The sequence below is a fragment of the Hyperolius riggenbachi genome, chromosome 2, assembly GCF_040937935.1.
Source record: "Hyperolius riggenbachi isolate aHypRig1 chromosome 2, aHypRig1.pri, whole genome shotgun sequence".
NCBI lineage: Eukaryota > Metazoa > Chordata > Amphibia > Anura > Hyperoliidae > Hyperolius > Hyperolius riggenbachi.
In genome coordinates, this window is record NC_090647.1 from 533,863,204 (window position 1) to 533,886,314 (window position 23,111).

General features: G+C 45.5%; 1 protein-coding gene across 4 annotated transcripts in view; it reads left to right on the forward strand.

Moving 5' to 3' along the window:
* Positions 1 to 23,111, forward strand: part of DCBLD2 (discoidin, CUB and LCCL domain containing 2) — a 133,017-nt gene that overhangs the window by 31,676 nt on the left and 78,230 nt on the right. For 3 of the 4 annotated variants that reach the window (XM_068270677.1, XM_068270679.1, XM_068270680.1), the window contains exon 2: positions 12,494 to 12,721. In XM_068270677.1, coding sequence (XP_068126778.1) covers positions 12,494 to 12,721 — 228 coding nt within the window. Of the gene's footprint in view, positions 1 to 1,505; positions 1,573 to 12,493; positions 12,722 to 23,111 lie in introns of those variants that run through there. The other variant, XM_068270678.1, reaches the window with a different exon arrangement.

A 23,111-nucleotide genomic window follows, 5' to 3' on the forward strand; every position in this document is an offset into this window, starting at 1 on the left:
CTAGGCATGTTTAGAAAACCTCTCTACACATGCCTAGAATCGCTCTAAAATCTGCTCCAAAAACCTCTAGCGTTTTGAGAATCTGCTACCGGTTTTGGTGTGCACTGGGCCTCTCTCTGTTGTACATCTCCTCACTAATTTCCAGATACCAACCCAATCACAGTCTCAGATCTGCACATGACATTCCTCCTCTAGAATAACCTTGCATATGCGTAATCAAGATTTCTCACGCGCTTCACCCCTCCTCTGGAATCTCCTGCCAAAACACATCTGTCACTCTCCAGCCTTTAAAATGTTTAAAGAGCAACTGAAGTGAGAGGGATGTGGAGGCTGCCATATTTATTGCCTTTTAAACCATACCCATTGCATGGCAATCCCGCTGATCCTCTGCCTCTAATACTTTTAGCCATAGACCCCGAACAAGCATGCAGCAGATCAGGTGTTTCTGACGTTATTGTCAGATCTGACAAGATTAGCCGCATGCTTGTTTCTGGTGTTATTCAGACATTATTGCAGCCAAAGAGATCAGCAGGGCTGCCAGGCAACTTTAAAAGGAAATGAATATGGCAGCCTTCATATCCCTCTCACTACAGTTGTCCTTTAAGCGCTCCCTTAAAACCCTCTTTTTCTGACAAGTATACGCTCTAACTTAGGCCATTCCCCTTCAACCTCTTATCAAGTTGCATTCCTTACTAAATATAACCTAAAAGCACACTGCCTCTAGGTATACATTTTGTATACTACCCCACCTCAAGTTTCTTCCCTATTCTTTTAAATTGTGAGCTCTCAAGGGCAGGGCTCTCTCATCCTTTTGTGTCTTGAAATAGCTATATACAGTATTTTGTTCATCATATTACAGTTGTCACTGTAATTACTATGCCTACCAATTCTGTATTATGAACCAGTGTTAAAGAGAGACTGAAGCGAACAAAAAATGCTATTTTTACCTGGTAGTTCGCTTCAGTACTCTCAGTAGATGTAAACCGCCGCATCCCCGCCGCAAAACAAGGGCTGTAGACCCCCTAAATCCCCGGGGGGCAATCTGGCCAGCGCTTCTTGAAAGAGGTAGAGCTTTCAGCTGCCGCTCTGCCTCTACTGATGTCAATCGCCGCGGTTCGCCGCCTCTTCCCGCCCCTCTCACTCTTTCTTCACTGAGAGGGGCAGGGAGAGGCAGGAAAACGCACAGCGATTGACGTCAGTAGAGTACCTCCTGGATCTTCTGCTATAATGTGCTAGTGCGAGCAGAGAAGAAAGCAAGGGAGACAGAGAGACGAGAACTTCTTGTCCCAAAAATGAGAGACAAGACAAATGAGGGAAAAACGAGAATTATCAACACGTTTACCAATCAATCTCAAAATGTGAAAAAGATTATGGAAAAACATTGGTCCTTACTCTTGCTGGATCCCCAGTTGAAAGAGATCTTACCAACCTTTCCACAATTCACCTATAGGAGAGGTAGAAATCTGGGGGACTCACTAACACATTCCTATTTATCACAGGCAAAAAAGACCCAGATGAAGAAGAAAACATGGCTGAGTACAGATCTGAATGGGATGCACAGGTGTGGAAACTGTAAGGCCTGCGACTTTGTGGATAAGTGCAAACCATTTAGGGCACCAAAAAATGGAAGAGTTTTTGACATATGGGATTTTTATAACTGTGACACAGAGGGAGTTGTGTATGCATTAAAATGTCCCTGCCCACTTACCTATATTGGTGAAACGACCAGAGCAGTCAAGACACGCATTTTGGAGCACTTAGGAGATATCAAACACAAGCGCAATACACCTGTCGCACGACATTTCTTGGAGCATCATGGGGGGGACCCGACAGGGTTGAAATATTGGGTGGTACAACAATGGAGAATGGGCCCAAGAGGTGGGAACTTAGATCAGAAATTGAGGCAAATTGAGGCCCAATGGATCTACAGGATGGGTACCCTCTCTCCGGGTGGCCTCAACGAAGGATTCAGCTATACCCCATTCTTGTAGAAATACCTACCAATAATAAATAAGAATATTCTTCGAATTCTAATTGTCGGATCCATCTATTTTTTGGTAAAAGATATATCCCTTTATGCTCTGACCTATCTATCTGTCTATATCATAAATGAACAATCCTGAATGTTGTCTTTCTTGCTAATATCTGGATATATCTTTATATGCTCGGTGTTTAATACATCTCCCACAAGAGGTTTGAATCACCACCTGCCCCTTTAATTACCATGGCTTTGCATCTCTGTATGTGGAGTTAATGGAGGGGATTATCAGTTTTTTACCCCTATTTTCTGTTACCTTTTCTCCCATTATATAGAGCCCTTTCAAAAATGTGGTTGCCTATATATGATTTTGAAGTCACGCATCATGAACATGTACTGTACGCAAGTAGGAGGTAGGATCTGTTTACATATGGATGTCGCCTCCCATTTGGCTGATCCTCCTATAGCAGCGTAGTTGGTATGTCTATCTATGGCTAGGCGTAAGCGTAACATCAGTCGCGGATGACGAGGGGCATAAGCACCGCCCCCTGCACCTACGTAACCCTGCTGACCTATGGCAAGCGTATATGCGGAGAAACTTCCGCATTTACATGCCGCTGATTGGTCGCTTGGTTAAAGACGAATCACAATGGGCTTCTGGTTGAGACATCGGCAGGGCTGCAATCCGATTGGCTGACGGTGGGATGAACCATGTGACCCTCTAGAACCAATGGGAGCGCTGTTTTTCCGGCGTGTAGGTGATCACGATATTTCATTCTCTTTACAGTGAGTCTGACTTACCACTGAGCAATATGTACTTGCTTGGAGACGAGTGAGTGTGGATTTATTCTTGTTTTTAATTAAATCTCTCTAAAAGGACCTCTTTGAAAGTTCATGGTGGGGTATTGAGCCCTCTTTTGATTGGATAATTTCTGACTGACAGGTGTCTACACCAATGATGTATTGGGAATGAGGGGGAGGAAGCAAATGCAAGCTCCACACCCACCCCATGTGACTCCTGAGCAGTATAAAAGGAGGGCTAGTTTGCCATGCTGGCCAGGCTGCTGTCATAGGCCTATACGCTATGCTACAATTGACTATGTTTTAATTACTTTGTAATCTATTCTATCACTATATGCACATTATGCACTGCACTTTTTCTCTTGATAAATCTTCCATCAGGAAGTGAAACATGTCGGGTTGTTTTATAGATAGTGGGGGGTCTTTGTAATTTGTAATCAGTACCATGTGGTTGTAGTAGGGGGAGGCATCCACTCCATATACCTAACCTACTGGTTCAACCATTCTATGTAGCTACCATAATGACAGTAATCTAGGATTTTAACGATTCATTAAATGTTAAACAAAAATGTTCCCTGACAGGGGAATAAAACTTAAGTTGCTTATCTCAGGTTCTGTGTTGTTATTTCTTCTGCTATGAGTCCAGGTACTTGAGCCAGTCTGGCATAGTGCGCATGCACACACTCCTCCGCGGGAGCGTACTACACCTGCGCAGCACTATTGCACGGGTACTGATTGCTCCTGGCTGTGGGAGCGGCATGCGGCTGGACAGCACTGACTGGCTGAATTACCGGGACTCTTAGCAGAAGATCCAGGTGGTGGAGGAGGACAGCGAGGGACTAATTAGCCTGAAGGGGGCTGAAGGAAGCCCCAGGTATGTATAACACTTTTCTTTTCATCCGTCTCAGTTACCCTTTAATTCGTAGTCACCAAACCAAATTTTAACAACATATCAAATTATTTGATTTCATGAGCAAAGCGTGCGTACATTTGCATCAACGCATAATTATTTCCATCTCATTGACCATCTCTATTAGTGACACAGCTACACATCAGGCTTTATACTTACAGCATAGACGTTATTTAGTATATATAAGAGATTCCTGTGTACACATCATATATACAGTCACAATCAGATGTGTATATCTGACTTTAAAAATACGGGGACTGCTTTATTGAAGCAGCACAAGTAACTAATTTTGATTGGTTTATTTCATTTTTGTGGACTAAGCACAGCTATTACTGTATGTATACATTATTTATGACTATTATTTGAGAAATAAAACATTTGATCATATTTTCTATTTTAATTAGAGTTTAAATTCATTAGGAGTCGGTGCATTTTTTTCCCGACTCCAGGCACCCAAAATTGCTCCGACTCCACAGCCCTGGTTGGTATATGGAAACTAGTGAGGAGATGTGTAGGGTAGACATTGTGGAGAGCTTTGTAGGGTAAGGCCCGTACACGCGCTCAATTAAACTGCCTAATTATCATCAACTTTAGTCTGTTTTAGACTGTTGGACGACAATCAGGCATGTGTACGCGTGCAAACGACTTGACGAGCGACTGATAACAGGCGTTTCCAATGATCCAACGGTCGCATCTATTCACATGACTGTTGGTCTGATATCATGCAGTTGATGTGTGTGTACAAGACGATTAACAACTTGTACTTGTTTTCAATGTTTAGGCCGTCGTTCCACTTGCGTGCGCAGTATGTAAATGAGCTGGTCGTTTATCTGTCCGGACGTGAGGTATGCCAGGTCATGCGTATGGTCGTGTGCACATTTGTGCGCTTGTTGAACGTGTGTCTGTAGCTTAAAGAAAATCTGTAACATCAAAAATTCTCCTGGGGGGTACTCACCTCGGGAGGGGGAATAAGCCTTCCCACGCCGTCCTCCATCCCTCGGGGGTCTCGCTGCAGCCCTCCGTACAGCGGCGATGTAAATATTTACCTTCCCAGCTCCTGCGCAGGTCCTGTGGCGGCTCTCGGCACCGAAATAGGCGGAAATACCTGATCGCCGTCGGGTCTGCGCTACTGCGCAGGCGCAAGTCTTCGGCGCCTGCACAGTAGAGCGGACCCGACTGAGATCGGGTATTTCCCTCTACTTCGGAGCCGAAAGCCGCAACAGCGCCCCCGCTGCAGCCTGCAAAGGTAAATATTGAACTAACAGTCGGGTCTGTCGGGCGGCTGTTCGGAGGACTGCAGCGAGACCCCCGTGGGACAGAGGACGGCGTGGGAAGCCTCATTACGATCCTGAGGCTTTCCCCACCTGAGGCGAGTACCCCCCCAGGGGAACTTTTTGAGTTTACAGTGTCTCTTTAAGAGTTTGAACTGGATCCTCTGGTTAGTTGGTAGCCAATGGAGAGCTTGACAGAGGGGAAGAGCGGGGAGAAAGATGAATGAGACGAACAGCTGAGTTCAGTACGGATTGGTGCGGTGCTAGTCTGTTAGTTGGTAGTCCACAAAGCAGTATGTTACAATAGTCCAGACAAGACAGAAGAGCATGTACTAACATTTTAGTTGCGATCTGAGTGAGAAAAGCTTGGATGAGAGATGTTTTTGAGTTGGAGATGAGAGAAGCTGGTTAGGGAGTGAATGTGAGGAACATAAACGAGAGAGAGGAGTCAAATATTACCCGTAAGCCCCGTGCTTTGGGAACTGAAGTTATAGGGATGTTATTAACATTTATTGTTCTATCGGGAAAAGACGTGGACAAAGACGGTGGAAAAAGGATTTCTGTTTTACTCATATCAAGTTTGTGTCTAGATAGAAGATGGTCACGTGTCTAATTTGGTCTGAAGCAGGCTTTAGTGGAGAAGGCCACCAGTATTTCCCCAGGGCATTGATACTGTGCTCATACAGTCCATCACCATTTTTATAGGTCTCTTTAGAAGCGTAAGGGGCAGCACTAAATTTGCCACTCAAAGGTTTGCTGTAAAATTGTAGATGAGGTGCGCGCATGGTTAGATAGCCTTAACGACTAAAGCCTTTATGCGTTTGCACCGCTGATGGATTAGCGCAAAGCCTGGGAGCTTCTGGGGGGTTTTGTCCTAATCTATAATATTATCCAGGGCTCAGCTGCACTATACAGTTAAAGACCTATTGACAGCCCTTTTTATTCGCAGGCCCTGAATATAAGAGGGAGATAACTTCCTGTGGAGCACATACCAGAGATACTCTTTTTGTTGAGAAAGTGTAATGATCTCTATAAATAGACCAAGCTTGAAAACAATAGCTTGTAAACAAAGGGCACTAAAAGTGAATCGACTTATTTTTGTTGTAGGAGAAAAAAAGCAGGAATCCAAAAATACCTAGTTATGTAATTTCCTGAGGAAAGCCCAAGAACCTGGCCACGCTCCAGCATTCCGGGAGCGATCTATAGAGCTCTGAGCCTCCTGTCGCTGCCGCTATGTTTTCCTGTCCACGGGACGCCTTCTCATGAATGTAATTTGTTACTCCCTAAATAATTGCATAACTGTTCCAGCCTCAATAGCTGAGCGCCTATAGACTGCTCGTGGGATGCGGACTTAGCTAAACATCTCTTTTTGTGTTTAAGCCCATTTGCCGGTTTCTACTTTTATGGTTGAAATTACAAAATATATTTGGTCTCCGGGTATTTCTTAAAGCAGGGCTCCTGGCGGCGGGCCAAACACAACCTCGCGTAGATGGGCTGCACTGAAAAGGTCATCATTGTCTTGGCAAGTAAGATTATTTGGAAATGTGGGCCTTTATGATGTTTGGCAGTTGCTTCCTGGGTAGAGTGATTGCGCTGTGTGCATGGGCACCAACACAAGTGGGCAGAGCAGTAACCCAACCCAAGGTGCTTAAAGCGAACCAGAGCCAAAGCTCAGGTTCTAATGAATCTACCCTCGGTTGTAACAAGCCCCTCATTGGTGAGCGCGCCTCCCCCCCCCCCCTCTTCACATCAGCAGTTCCTCTACCTGGGTCAAGTGCGTGCAATGGCTGCAGCTACTGCACATGCACTGGCGGACCAATGTTACGGGGGGGGGGGGGGGGAGGTGCACTCAGCAATGGGGGACCAAGGACTAACGAGGGAAGCCTCATTACTCATTAGGATCCTGAGGCTTCCCTCTCTTAAAAGTAAGTATCTGATTTTGTACACTTTAGGGGTCAACTGAAGTGAGAGAAACAATACCTGGTGCCCGGCGGCCCTGCTGATTTGTTTGGCTGCAGTACTGTCTGAATCACACCAGAAACAAGCATGCAGCTGATCTTGTCTGGTATATATGGAAATAAATATGGCAGCCTCCACATCTCTCTCACTTCAGTTGTCCTTTAAGCTGATTTCAGACATGGGTTTCCAGCAGAGGAAATTCAAGAACAAGAATTTACCTATCAGATAACTCATCTGATCAGATTGGAACCACTAATGGACAAAAATCTCCTAAACAAACGATCATTTCCATTCGTTCATGTGAAGAATCGTTCGTAACGATCATTCCCTAAATTATGTCGTTAGTGGCCACCTTTAGTGCGTCGGTGAGAGATCTGCGTTTCAGCTGAGCCCATTGGTCCCTTGTTGGTGTTCTAAGGCTCGTACACACGTGCAACTTTTCCACCCGTCCAAACTTGGCTTGTTGGATGATAGTTGGGCATGTGAACATGTGGCAAACTAGACATGCGACTGATAACAGGAGGTTTGCCCAATCCAACAAGCGGTTTGATTCGCAGGACTGTTGGGCTGATATCGATCTATATAAACTGCCGTTCAGGAAGATGGCACCTTAATTGGCAGCCATGGCCACAAGATTTTGGCTTTTTCTTGTTTTTCCTTTCTTTTCCCTACCGATTCACCTTGTTTTCCCCCCTGAAGGTGTGCAGTGTGGTCCGGTTTAGCCTGGTACATTGGTGCGGGTCGTGGGGAGTTTGGGAGCTGGAGTTTTTTCCACCTTGCTGCTGCCTGGGCCTATTGTCTGAGCAGGTACAGGCCTTGTGGTGTCCAGCGCTGCTACCCAGGAGATCAGGGATCCACGTGGGTAGGAAGACACCGCGCTGTTCAGGAAACCTTTGGCCTCTCTGGATGCCGACTCCATCCATCCATCAGCTGCTGCTCTACCGCAGCTGGGGCACCTCTGGTTCAGCCCCTCCATGATGCCAACCACTAAACTGGAAGTAAGGGCCGCCACAGCTGGACGCTTCTGTGACAACCATATTATCTTGACCAGCCCTGCTTAATGCTGCCCAGGAGTTGGGACCCACCATGGAACACTACTGCACCTTCTGGACTGGAACACCTTGGCCAGCTCTGCCAGATGTCAGCAATCGGGATCCTCAACAGCGTCAGGCATCACCGCAGGTTTCTTTCATGAAAAACTGGGTCATCACTGCTGAACCTTCACCTCCCTCTGTTCCCCCACCCTATGCCTCCTTAGGGATGACGGATGATTGCCACGTGCCACCAGTAGTATGGCAGTCTCGGCTCTTGACTTCCGGACATTATCCCCCCATTCTTCCAGAACCTGTATGAGCCAAAGCCAAATCCGGTTACAACCAACCCCCCCCCCCTCCCCCCATTTGTACTTGGTGAAATGATTGTGATATTGTGCAGTTGGCCCCATATATAAATGAGTCGGTGGTTCAATTGGTTGGTTGGTGGAAAATAAAAGTTGTGCAATGGCTTGGTCATGCGGTTGGTTGTACGGAAAAGTTGCACATGGGTACGAGCCTTTAGTTGTACTTTTTATCACAGTAGGGCTCTTTCACATCAGACAACGCGAACAGGAGCCGTTCTCCTGCACGCGTTGTCTACCTGCGGCGTGTCGTCGGGTATCTGCGGTGCGACGCAATCAGCAGCGGTAGCTGGTAATTAAACCCGACGGAAAACGCCGGCTCGCGGGTGCGTTGGAGGATAAACTGCGCCCGGGTGTGTCGGAACCGCAACGCATCGAAACGCAGCGTCGAGTGTGAAAGGTAAAATAAAAGTCTATGGACTTTCATCTTACCTTGGTTAACACAAACGGCTGCCATTTGCGTTAACGCACAAAGTCTGCCCTAATGTGAAAGAGCCCTTAGGGCTTACTAATCGGCTGCAGTCCCTTTACTGAGAGCACATCCCAGAGGGCAGAGAGGTAAATTCACCCAGACAGCCGCCTATGTTTGCCCCTGTGTGCGGCAGACAGTCTTTTTCCTTTGAGCAGGTTTTTCCCTTGATAAAGGGGTCCCTGGTGATTCCGAAACGTTTGTGCGAACAATCAATCATTACCTTCTGATTACTTACGATCATGCCAATCTTATCAAATGATCGCATCTGAGGAAAATCTAGAATTGTTAATGGTACCCAGTGTGTTGTATCTCTGCTGCCCTCCTTACCATTATGGGACACAGTGCTTGCTGTGCTGTATCTGTGCTGCCCTTCTTACCATTATGTCACACAGTGCTTGCTGTGCTGTATCTGTGCTGCCCTCCTTACCATTATGCCACACAGTGCTTGCTGTGCTGTATCTGTGCTGCCCTCCTTACCATTATGCCACACAGTGCTTGCTGTGTTGTATCCGTGCTGCCCTCCTTACCATTATGTCACACAGTGCTTGCTGTGCTGTATCTGTGCTGCCCTCCTTACCATTATGTCACACAGTGCTTGCTGTGCTGTATCTGTGCTGCCCTCCTTACCATTATGCCACACAGTGCTTGCTGTGTTGTATCCGTGCTGCCCTCCTTACCATTATGTCACACAGTGCTTGCTGTGCTGTATCTGTGCTGCCCTCCTTACCATTATGTCACACAGTGCTTGCCGTGCTGTATCTGTGCTGCCCTCCTTACCATTTTGCCACACAGTGCTTGCTGTGTTGTATCCGTGCTGCCCTCCTTACCATTATGTCACAGTGCTTTCTGTATTGCATCTGTGCTGCCCTCCGTACCATTATGTCACACAGTGCTTGCTGTGTTGTATCTACGCAGGCCCCCCACACAGCGTGAGGGGTAAAGTTACAGGGAATATCTCCCATGTTCTCGGGAACTCTCTATTGGCTCAGCTGTACTCTGATGAGCTGGTGTCACTTGGGGGGAGAAGTGCTTTCTTTGATGCAGCTTCTTAGGAAATGGGATGTGGTCTGTCTGTGTTTATTATTCCGACTGGCTGTAAATCTGTCCAGACATCTTAGCTGGAGGGAATGTATTGCTCTTCAGCCCCATAAAGCAATAGCATTTACAAGCTGTTGCTACAGGTACGTCCACACATAAAGTGGACCTCAACTCAGAACTTCCTTTCTGCCCTAAGATATAAGCAACAGCATACTAACTTTGAATAATGACCTTAACGACGCAGGTACATGGATCCAGCAACGTTCCCGATCCATCCTCCTGCTGGCGGGTGCATGTGACGTTGCACGATGGGCGCAAACAGGAAGTCAGGCGATCGTGGTACTTTGCACGGAGCCGTCTGGGGATCTTACAGATCTGATCTGCTGTGGAGGTCATTATCGCCGAGCGTCACTAAACGTTGTCCACGTGATCATGCACCTGTACCCACAGTGCTAGATTGCGGAAACGATCGCTGGTCATCGGGAAAATTGTGTAGTGGGAATGGGCCTTGAGGCCGATTGGACGCCTAAAGGCTCATAACCACATTGCGATTTTGTTCACGATTCTTTTGACAACCAGCGATCTCTGTGACGTGGGTATGAGTTTGCAGTTAGGTGAATGACGCTTTTACAGTCACAGATCAAATCTTTAAGATCCCTGACGACTCCCGCGCAAAGTGCCGCAGTCATTTGAACTCTTGTTCATGCCTGTTGTGTGACGTGGCGTGTTCCTGTAGGCACTGTTAGAAATACTACTGCAAAGAGGCTATGTTTAACCACCTCCCCTCCCCGGGATGAGTAACTACTTCCCTGCAAAAATGCCATATCTCCTTTCAGGGACAAAGCTACTACGTCCCTGCCTGTCCGTGTCCCTCAATTACACCCCCCCCCCCACAGTTCCCATTCATTGATCTAAGTCCGCATGAGAATGACCGCCACCTCCATTCACTAAACCAATCCTTACGCATCCACGCATTACTTCCACTTTGTGTAGTAATACTAAACATAGGGACGTTATGCCGAAGGATGTCTTGTGGCCAAAAATCTACACCCTTTTTTTATTTTAGTTTTTTTTTTTTTTTTTTTTTTTTATTAAATTACATTTTTTAACATTTAAAATGAAACCCCGTACCACCCACACTCCCCAATAGTTACCCAAAAAATGTTTGGGTAAAAAAAATGTAAAATAAATATACATAAATAGCTACCTTAGGAACTGAACTTTTTTAATACGTATGTCAAGAGGGTATATTACTGTTAATTTATAAATTATGGGCTTGTAATTAGAGAGGGACGCAAAACTGAAAAAATGCACCTTTGTTTCGAAATAAAATATTGGTGCTATACATTGTACAAGGTAAAAAATGTTAATGTTGCAATAACCGGGACAAATGGGCAAATAAAATGTGTGGGTTTTAATTACGGTAGCATGTACTATTTTAAAACTATGTCTGAAAACTGAGAAATAAAATAATGAATTTTTTTCTCTTTTTTTTAATTCTTTTTCACATTTCGAATAAAGTAATTCTTAGCAAAAAGTACCCACAAAGAAAGCCTAGTTGGTGGCGAAAAAAAACAAGCTCTAGATTGTTTTGTTGTGATAAGTAGTAATAAAGTTATAGGAGAATGAATGGAAGGAGCACTGACAGGTGAAAATTGCTGTTTTTTTAAGGGGAAAAACCCTTGGAGGTGAAGTGGTTAGAGACTCTGAAGTCTCGTTTTTTACCAGCTTTTCCCTTATAATACTGTTCAGCACGATTGCCCCACTAAATTCGCTGCATCCCAGCGGCAGATGAATGATTTATAGCTGACATACAGCCCTGCAAAGCTCCCGGGCTTCTCTTCCTGGAGGGGCAGAGCTTTCAGCTGTAGCTCTGCCTCCTCCGCAGTCAATCTCCTCTGATCGCCTCCTCTCCCCGCCCCTCTCAGTCTTCCTTTCACTGAGAGGGGGAGGGGAGGAGGCGGAGATCGGCAGAGATTGTTTGCGGAGAGGCTGAGCTACAGCTCAAAGCTCTGCCCCTCCAGGAAGAGAAGCCCTGCGTGTCAGGGCAGCACAATCTGCGACCAGCAAAGTCGTAGAACTTTGCTGGTCTATTACTAGGCAATAAATCATTCATCTGCCGCGGGGATGCGGCGAATTTAGTGGAGCAATCATGCTGAACGGGATTATAAGGAGAAAGCTGGTAAAAGACGAGACTTCAGTGTCTCTTTAAAGCATAATGGCCTCAATTCACTAAGATCATGCTGGAGATAATAAGGCAAGAGAAAACTTACCTCCACACAGTAAGAGAGTTATCTTATCTCTTCATTCCTTACGTTACCTCCTCTGTAGTTAATTTACCTCCTCTGTAGTTATTTTCACACGCAGTTAATTAACAGCGTGTCTTTAACTCTGGAGTTATTTTAAGGATTGGAGAGTTAACTTATAGACAGAAGAGTTAACTTTAGGTTTGCCTGAGGTAAAATGTTTCCTGAATACTACATGCCTTATCACCATGGTAACAACTCTAGAAACGTTATTAAAGACAGGAGATAAGCTTAGTGAATTGAGGCCACTGTATAGTAAATGTATTATTACAGCTTTAGTTAGAGTTCAAGGCGTGGCACTTTATTTCTGAAGTACTCCCATTTCAGTGTGTTGCTTATACAGCTTTGTTTTTGTGTTCCAGGCGATGGTTGCGGCTACACCTTTTTCGGCCCGGAAAGTGGGACTTTCACATCAAAAAACTATCCCAAAACCTACCCCAACAACACCGTGTGTGAGTGGAAAATCCAAGTCAAGCCAGACGAAAGGATTCTGCTCAAGTTCGGAGATTTCGATATAGAAGACGTGGACTCGTGTCACTCCAGTTATCTGAGAGTTTATGACGGTTTTGGAGCGGGAAGGACAGAACTGGGTATGAAGAGCAACTGCATTTCCTGTTGTGTGTATAATAAAAACCTTACAGGATAGCAAGGAGAACAAAACTAGGAACAAAATAAAGCAGAAAATGTAATACAAAAACACAGTACTAACAGTGTTTTACCTCTTACTTTACATCTTACCGAGCGGATCAGTCAAAACCAGCCTTATCAGCCTGCCGACAGACTGTACACATGGGCAAACTGTCATCAGAACGGCCGCCCTACGGGCGGTTGTGAAGGTCTGTAGTTTGAAGAAATCCACCTTTAAATTTCTTTATGCCCTTAAATCGTCATGGAAACATGCCTATTTCAGAGATAGTGGGGTGCTGAGTGTCCTGATGTACTGCTGTGGTATAGTGAATAAAGTCAATACCCTTTCTTTCATTGGCATCTTAGTGTACTTGCTCTCGTTACCCCACCATGTAGTGATATGGCCATTGTACCCGTGTTCTGTACCGGACTCCTTTGTTCCCTTTAGTTCTGCTCGTTTCCAGGTGGAATCCTGACTTCTCTTGCACTGGTTGTGATTCGTCTGTTCAGTCTGCTGCATTGTCCACTTTGCTAAAAAACGACTTTGTAAAGCGTAACTGCACTGCACTGTCAGAGCCTTGCAGGGCTGTGGGATTTTTGGGTAACTGAAGTCGGAGGTTTCATAAACCAAAGAGACGGTATCAGATGATTTTGGTACCGACTCCTCAGCCCTGGTAAGTATTAGACTAAGGAGTCGCAGTCAATGAGTTGGAGCAATTTTGGGTACCTGGAATTGGTGGATTCATAAACTGAGCACTGAGGAGTCAAAATGGGATGATTTTTGTACTGACTACACAGCCCTGGAAGAAGTATGATTTTTCCTTGCAGAGCTGTGGAGGTGGCTTTCAGCGCATATCGCCTGATTTTAGCAAGGCTGATCTCCAATAATCCTCTTAGGCTGTTGCAGACCCCTTTGTCTTACAGACACAGAGTTAATTAAAAGGTCAGTAATTACAATTTTCCCATTTGCGTCGTGGGATGAGGAATGTTTGTGCAGTCGGGTTTCCGCCTGTATTATGGAGGAAGTGCTGGGAGAGGTATCTGCTGCTGTATTCTCTGACTTCTGACTGAGGACTCCTCAGAGCTTTCATCAAGGCTGCGGTGTAATCACTCCTGTATACTTATGTAGCAGCTAATCAGTCAGTCTACCACCAGGCTCTGAACATTACATTGTATATCTATAACCCTTCCCTGATAAGCAGCACTGTACAGAGAACACTGAACCAGTCCTGCAAAACAGAAGTTTGCCTTCTTAAAGTGGTATTGTCACCATAAAAATCAAATTTTAACAGCAATTGGTCTGAGTGTATTAAGTGATAAAGATGCTAATCCTGCATTCAAAACTCGCAAAACTTTTTCTGCTGTTATGGTTTGTAGTTATCACACACTTTATGAGCACTGGCCCAAGTGCCAAACAGTGCCAAAGAGTTGAATGCTGGGAGTTCTTTTTATCTATAATATATTCCTCCTCTTCCATTTATTTCCCTGCCTAGCTGATCACTTGTTTACAAGCAAAGCTGAGGGGACTCAGTGATTGGATGTGTAAATAAAAAAAAAGACAGTGCAGTTCCTAGTATACACCTCAGTGGGAGTGTCTGAAGACTCTGGGAGGAGGGCAGCTAATGAATACACAATGAGCAAGAGAAGGGAGGAGGGAAACAAGAGTCGGGGAGGATATGATGTCAGCATTAGCTTGGCAAGATGGCCACTGCCTAGAATAGGATTTTCTGCTTTTCCTTTATAAAATTCACAGGAATCATTACATGGATAGCACAATACATCTGTTATGTAAGTAAAAGTAGTATTTATTTGCTTATATATGTGTTTTTTATTTCTAGGTTAGCATGGGTGTCTCTTTAAACAGACATCGTTCCCAACTGTCCCTCTTTTGGAGGGACAGTCCCTCTTTGGTAGCTCTGTCCCTTTTTCCTCCTCATTTGTCCCTCTTTCAGGACTTTGTCCCTCTTAATATGTAAATATATATATATATATATATATATATATATATATATATATATACAGTGGAGGAAATAATTATTTGACCCCTCACTGATTTTGTAAGTTTGTCCAATGACAAAGAAATGAAAAGTCTCAGAACAGTATCATTTCAATGGTAGGTTTATTTTAACAGTGGCAGATAGCACATCAAAAGGAAAATCGAAAAAATAACCTTAAATAAAAGATAGCAACTGATTTGCATTTCATTGAGTGAAATAAGTTTTTGAACCCTCTAACAATAAAAGACTTAATACTTAGTGGAAAAACCCTTGTTTGCAAGCACAGAGGTCAAACGTTTCTTGTAATTGATGACCAAGTTTGCACACATTTTAGGAGGAATGTTGGTCCACTCCTCTTTGCAGATCATCTCTAAATCCCTAAGGTTTCGAGGCTATCTCTGTGCAAGTCTGAGCTTGAGCTCCCTCCATAGGTTTTCTATTGGATTAAGGTCCGGAGACTGACTAGACCACTCCATGACCTTAATGTGCTTCTTCTTGAGCCACTCCTTTGTTGCCTTTGCTGTATGTTTTGGGTCATTGTCGTGCTGGAACACCCATCCATGACCCATTTTCAGTTTCCTGGCAGAGGGAAGGAGGTTGTCGTTCAGGATTTCACGATACATGGCTCCGTCCATTTTCCCGTTAATGCGATTAAGTTGTCCTGTGCCCTTAGCAGAAAAACACCCCCAAAGCAAAATGTTTCCACCCCCATGCTTGACGGTGGGGACGGTGTTTTAGGGGTCATAGGCAGCATTTTTCTTCCTCCAAACACAGCGAGTTAAGTTAATGCCAAAGAGCTCTATTTTGGTCTCATCAGACCACAGCACCTTCTCCCAGTCACTCACAGAATCATTCAGGTGTTCATTGGCAAACTTCAGACGAGCCTGCACATGTGCCTTCTTGAGCAGGGTGACCCTGCGAGCCCTGCAGGATTTTAATCCATTGCGGTGTAATGTGTTTCCAATGGTTTTCTTGGTGACTGTGGTCCCTGCTAATTTGAGGTCATTCACTAACTCCTCCCGTGTAGTTCTAGGATGCTTTTTCACCTTTCTCAGAACCATTGACACCCCACGAGGTGAGATCTTGCGTGGAGCCCCAGAGCGAGGTCGATTGATGGTCATTTTGTGCTCCTTCCATTTTCGAACAATCGCACCAACAGTTGTCACCTTCTCTCCCAGCTTCTTGCTAATGGTTTTGTAGCCCATTCCAGCCTTGTGCAGGTCTACAATTTTGTTTCTGACATCCTTGGACAGCTCTTTGGTCTTTCCCATGTTGGAGAGTTTGGAGTCTGCTTGATTGATTGATTCTGTGGACAGGTGTCTTTTATACAGGTGACTAGTTAAGACAGGTGTCCTTAATGAGGGTGACTAATTGAGTAGAAGTGTCTAACCACTCTGTGGGAGCCAGAACTCTTAATGGTTGGTAGGGGTTCAAAAACTTATTTCACTCAATGAAATGCAAATCAGTTGCTATCTTTTATTTAAGGTTATTTTTTCGATGTTCCTTTTGATGTGCTATCTGCCACTGTTAAAATAAACCTACCATTGAAATGATACTGTTCTGAGACTTTTCATTTCTTTGTCATTGGACAAACTTACAAAATCAGTGAGGAGTCAATTAATTATTTCCTCCACTATATATATGTAAAGCTAAACACACCTCCAGAACCGCTGGAATGCAATGAGCCAAATTAAGCCAACATCCATACAGACTGTTTCAGACTGATTGATCCTCATCGGTGCAGGGCGTGGATTATTGTGGCTCTGGAGTTCGATTGATTTTACAATCAATTTCTGTTCAGTTCTATGGGAATCGATTAGAGAATCGATCAAAATTCAGATTGGACATGTTGGAAATAATCGATCTAGCAGGTAAATCTGCCAGAAAATTGTATGGTGTGTACCTAGCATAAAGTAAAAAAAAGGTTACATTCTTGCGTCAGTAAGGGGAAGCTTCTGGATGCAGTAGAGGCTTCCCCGATCCTCTGGGACCCCTCTAAAAAAAAAAAAAAAAAAAGACTTTGCAGCTGTATTTTTTGGGGGGATTGCTTTGTAGCTTTTTCTTGAGGTCCAGATTAATCACAGGTAACTCAGTGCTGTCATTGTTCCCACCTGATGTCTCAAGGTAGGCCCATCCTACCTGATAAAGCCGTAGGCGTCTGCGTCCGTAAGTGCCGGGGCCATGTGCGTGTTCACGGCCGTGGGGTTGCAAACAGGCTTGTGGGTGACACCTCCTACAATCAATCCACCTCTTCAACCAATGCAGCCTTCTTGGCTCAGAGTTCCAAGTGACATAACCTCGAAAAAATGCCTCACATAGCGTAAAACCATAAAACATTTATTACAAATAAAAAAGCATTACACTCACAAGTTAGGCTCTTCAAATTCAGCACAGAGTTTGGTATACAGGGTTCTTCCCCGTTTAGTTTGGCACCGGCTGGCACGTGTAGTCCTCTGCTGCGGGCTGGTGTGCACTCCCAAACCCTGCTGCAGACCGGGATGCCGTTCAGTTCACCCACGCTGGTTGCCCCTCTCTCTTCCGCATCCAGACTCCGCCTGACATGTTTCGTCACAAATAACTCATCAGAGGCTGATGAGTCATTCGTCACAAAACATGTCAGGCAGAGTCTGGATGTGGAAGTGAGAGCGGCAAACGGCGTGGGTGAACCGAACGGCGTCCCGGTCTGCAGCAGGATTTGGAAGTGCACACCAGCCCGCGGCGGGAAGGTCTACAAGTGCCAGCTGGTGCCAAACTAAACGGTGCCTAACTAACTCTCCCGATGTGCAACTAGACCTAATTGGGGTTCTTATTATCCAGTGAGTGTCTGCTCCCAGGGTGTTGGTGGAGGTATTAGGAGGTGTTGAAGACTGAATATTGCCTATACCAGGTGTCCCCAAAAAAAAAGCCTCAGGGGGTCGCATTCGGCCCGGGGGCTTAGTTTGAGGACCACTGGCCTATACTGAAGAGTTCAGTGGAACTATACCCTCAACCAATGTTATAGACTCCTTGAGCATAGTGTGAACCTGGTTTAGCCTACTAGTGACTGTTGTGCAGGCGCTTCCTTCTAAGTGGATTACATTAGAGCATTATTAAGAAGGGGCAGCTCCAACGTATTGGCACTATTAGTAGTGTATGTGGTACTAAGCTGTAGCTCTTACCTCCTTGGATTACACATGTGTGGGTGACATGCGCACGGAGACTGTAACCTAGCGCTTGTTGTTAAACGGGCCTGATTGGCTAGTTGTTTATATTTTTGTGCCCCACAGTCCATCATCCCCCGACCTTTTCCAGTACCGGTTGCATAGAGCGTCGTGTTCTTTCTCATGAATAATCCTATCCCTGTAGGAGAAGCTGGTCTTATTACCAGGACAATATTAAGCAGTTTTCCCACAGTGCTGACATCAGTCAACAAGAGCAATCTGCTGTTTTCTGAGGGGGATTTGTCTTACAAAGAATGAATATTCCATTATGATATGTTGTTTAATGCGCTCGCCTCCCTCAGACCGCGATGCCGGGAGCAGATGAAAGCCGCATATTAATTTTTGCAATGCAGCCATTTGCATTCTGTGCCTCAGATGTATAAATAGTCCGTTTACATGACAATGTGCTGATAAGTGCTCCGCTTTCTGTGGGCCATTGTTGGGATCTCTGCTGGTTTAGTCCCACAGTCCTCCCTTCTCCCCTCAGCTGTGTTAACTCTTTCTTTTCTGACAAATCTTACTGGTAGCCCTTGTGCGAGAGTGCGGAGTCTTAACTTAAAGTGGACCCGAACTATGAATAACCTCTCTGCTCTATAAGATAAGCAGCAGCATAATAACCTTTAAAGGAAAACATTTCTCTATTACAGCTGATACAAATATATATATATATGCAGTGTGTCGTGCTTTCATGGAAGCAGACATCGGGTTAACATCCTGTGTTAACAAATTAGCTGCTCTGCGGAGACAGCCAGCTGACACAGCTGAGAGGTCTGGCACAAGTGGGAACTGAGACTAAGCTGCCAATTAATCATTCAAGGTAGGGAATCCTCAATATTGGCTAGATATGAATTGTTAATCACATTGTGCAAGTGTACGCCCAGCCTTTATAATCTAAGGAGAGAGCTTAGACTGGTGTACTGTATGATTGCCTGTGTCTCACAGAAGTGACCATTCATATTCTACACGTCAATCTTTAAAATCCTTTAAAAAGTGGACATTTTAAAGGACACCAGAAGTGAGAGTTATATGAAGGCTGCCATATTTATTTCCTTTTTATACAATACCAGTTGCCTAGCAATCCTGTTGATCACTTTGGCTGCAGTAGTGTCTGAGTAACGCACCTGAAACAACCATGCAGAAAATCCAGTCACTTCAAATCTCTGATCTGCATGCTTGTTCAGGGTTTATGGCAAAAAGTACTAGAGGTATTGTTTAACTGGTGAATGTTTACAGTACACAGTACATATAGTCCTCGGTTAACGAACGAGATAGAGACTATAGGCTCCTTCTTAACCTGAATCTGTCCTTAAAGGAGTTATCAGTGCAAATCTATGAAAAAGAGTGGTACTTACCGGGGGCTTCCTCCAGCCCCAAGCTCCCAGGACCTCCCTCGCCGCAGCTCTGAAATCAGCCGTTCGCCAGAGCTCCGACCCCGACGATGACGTCAGGGCGACCTCCAGGTCGCTCTGTACTGCGCCTGCGCGATCGGCGCTGTCAATCACCGCCACGTGGGCCGGAGCGGACTGCACAGGCGCAGAACTACTTTATTCTTTCATGAGTTATTTACAAGTTTCTCTTTGTTTACAGCCATTGACATGTTGCCGGGGTTAACACGTGAGCATCGGATAGTATTTGTGTTGATGTCTGGTGAATGCAATAACCGGGTCATTGCAGCAGATTTCAATGCAAGACACCCTACGAGACCATCCATCTCCCATGCTACAGTTAGCAAACTGCTTGTTAAGTTTCGTGAAACTGGTTCAGTGTTGGATTTGCCAAAATGTAGACGTATGAAATCTGTCACTAATGAAGAAACATCAGTGGCTGTCCTAGCTTCGTTCAGCAAGAGCCCACAGCGTAGCACTCGCCGCATGTCACTAGAGTGGCATTAGTCGAACATCTCTTCGGCGGATATTAGCTACTCACAAATGGCACCCTTACAAACTCCAGCTACTGCAGCATCTCAACGAGGATGACCCAGATCGGCGCACTGAATTTGCAGAATGGGCAAAACAAAAATTGGAACTGGACCCTCAGTTTACGCAGAATATTTTGTTCAGTGACGAGGCAAACTTTTATGTGAATGGTGAAGTTAACAAACAAAACCACTGCTATTGGTCTGACACTAACCCACATTGGATAGATCCCTCCAAGACTGTTGAAAGAAAAAAATTGATGGTATGGTGTGGTATTTGGGGTACAAAGATAGTGGGGCCATTCTTCATCTATGGAAACCTCAAGGCCACTGGATATGCGAAATTGCTACATGATGATGTGTTTAGAAGGAGGAGAGGAAAGCGCCGGCACTTGCTGTCATACACTTTATTGAGACAATGATAAAATTCATGCAGGAAATTCTTCCAGACAAAAAACGGAATGACACATACCGTGGGTTGATGCAACAGGTGCGGTGGGTGGGGTGCCTGACGGCCGTTTCGCGCAGTATGCGCTTCTACGGAGGCTATACGGGGTGGTCTCATCACAGGCTGGCTTATAAGCCCATCCTAGGCCTGTGCGCGGCGATCCGCCGCCGAATATGCCACCTCCCCCAGGTCGTGACGTCACGCCTCCCCATTGGCCGCTCACCAAACAGGGGCGGCTGGAGGCAAGTGACGTCATACACATCCTGACTACGGTGGCTCGACAGGGGAACACTGTATTAGGTTTCCCAGGCAACCAGTGCAAGTCGAGCCAACAGCGTAAGTCAGGAAGTGCTGCTGCCATCTTATGGCCAAAATGGAAATTGCAGCCACATAGCTACAAAGTGCGTAGATAGTGCAGAATCAATACTTTTTATATGTAATAAGAGAAAAAAATTAGTAGATGGAATATCACTCATCTTCACAATTTTTAAAATTTTTAAAACAGTGTTTTTAGTGTCCCTAGGCTCACTGAGCCGGCTAAAGTGAAAATTATGCAAAACTCATGCGATGCTCAAATTATTGACAGTGGTATTGTTCCATCATAAAAGGGTGGCTGGTTATATAAACCAGAACAAACGTGAGCACCACAAAAACCTGGTGCATCATATTGTGATCTACTGTGAAAAACAAATATGTAGTTGTTCGTGAACAAGCAGGATCAGTGGTTCCAGGACCATAATTGTTGCAGAAACGCTTAAAACCATTTGTGCTCATAGATGTGGTGGGGGACATATTAGAAACTTAAAAACAATGCGTGAGGGAGGGTATAGATGTTGGTTCCTCTCCCTCACTGGAAAGGTGTAGTAAGCTACGAGGCAAAGGGCATTGGTACATATAATATTAAAACTGCTAAGGAGACATAAAAACGGGCCTATGTGTGTGGAATAGATCACACCTGTATGGCAGGAGCCATCCCTACACAATTTAGACACACTAAGGAGAAAGGTCAAAACATAAGGCCATAAACCAACCACCACAGCATACATAGGTCTAAGGGAAAGGGAAGGGTAAGACAGGGGACAGGGAAACAGGGGAAGGAATGGGGTGCGGGAAAAAGGAGGGCAAGGAGACCGGGAAGGGACTGGGAAGGACACGGTAGGGAGGAGTCCTGGGATGGGAAAGGTGGGGAAGGGAAAGGGAACACAGGGGAAAGTCCTCGTGTGCTGAGTCCCAGAGGACCAAGCGTCATGTCAGTTCATCATAGATGGATAAAGGGGTAAAGAGGTGTTACTCCTTCATCATGGGTCCAAGAAGCAGGAGAGATCAGTGTGGTCATTCATTCCGAGTGGTCCCATGGCATCAGTTCTCAAAATCATACGGGCCTCTTCCCTCTTTAAGTTCCTTTCTCTGTTACCCCCACGTCTTGGGGGTGGAACCTGCAGTAGTCCTGCAAAGGTTAGTTTTGTGGGGTCTCCTTGGTGGGCCTCCCTCATATGCATGATTACCCTAGTGGAGCCTTTGCCCGACTCAATCGAGTGAAAGTGCTCACGGAACCTCCTATTCAATGACCTAGTGGTTTCCCCTATGTAAAACCTACCGCAGGGGCACCACAGCGCGTAAACGGAAAAAACTGTTTGACACGTGAAAAAGTCCCGTACGTAACGACGCATCGGGCCCACCTGGTAATAAGAACCAATGGCCATGTTGGGGCACGACACACACCGACCGCACCTGTGGTTCCCCTGCGGCAGATGGTCCCTCAACCAATTGCCACTACCATTTCTTGACAGAAATTCGCTTCTGCTTATTTTTGAGCCAATGGTAGGGGCCCTCTTAAAGGAGAACAAGGGTCCATCTTCTACTAATGGCCTCAAGATAGGGTCCCTTAAAAGGATGTCCCAATTCTTCTTGATTATCTTTTGAATCTTGTCTGCCATAGGAGTGTAATCAAAAGTAAAAGGGACCTGCCCTCTGCTTGGGGCGTTTTTCTTTTTCCGATTCTGTCTCCCTAAGAGTTGCTTCCTGTTTATTCCGCTCGCTTTTTTGAAAGCTTTCTGGATCATCTCTTGCTCATATCCTCTACCAAGAAGTCTCTTCCCCAGAGCCTCTGATTGTGATATGAAACTCGCATCATCTGCATTGTTCCTCCGCAGCCTAAGGAACTGGCTATAGGGTATCGATTGGGTCACATGGTTAGGGTGGAAGCTTGATCTATGCAAGAGGGCATTGGAGGCTGTCGGCTTCCGAAAGCCCCTGGGAATTAGGGTGTCTCCTTGTACCTCCAGCTCTAGGTCCAGGAAGGCAACCTTGTCGTGACTAGTCGTGGCAGTGAAAGCCATGTTCATAGTGTTGTTGTTCAAATACATTAAGAACTCATCAAAGGTTGCACAAGTCCCAGACCAAAATATAAGGACGTCGTCCACGTACCTGGACCACATCCTGAGGTAACCCCGGAATGGATTCTCATGGGCATGTACGTATTGTTCCTCAAACCAAGCGAGAAATATATTGGCATATGTGCAGGAGACCGCCGTTCCCATGGCGGTCCCCGACACCTGACAATACCACTTACCGTCGAATGGAAAGGCATTATGGGACAGGACAAACATAAGGCACTCGCAAATAAAGTCCCTAAAATCGTTATCACTGTTTGTCCTGTCAAGGAAGAGCCTCACAGCCTGCACCCCCAATTGATGGGGGATGCGGCTGTAGAGGCTCTCCACATCCACAGTTGCAAGCAGGTCCCCCTGGACCCACGTGAGATCATCAAGGCCCCTAAGGACATCCAACGTG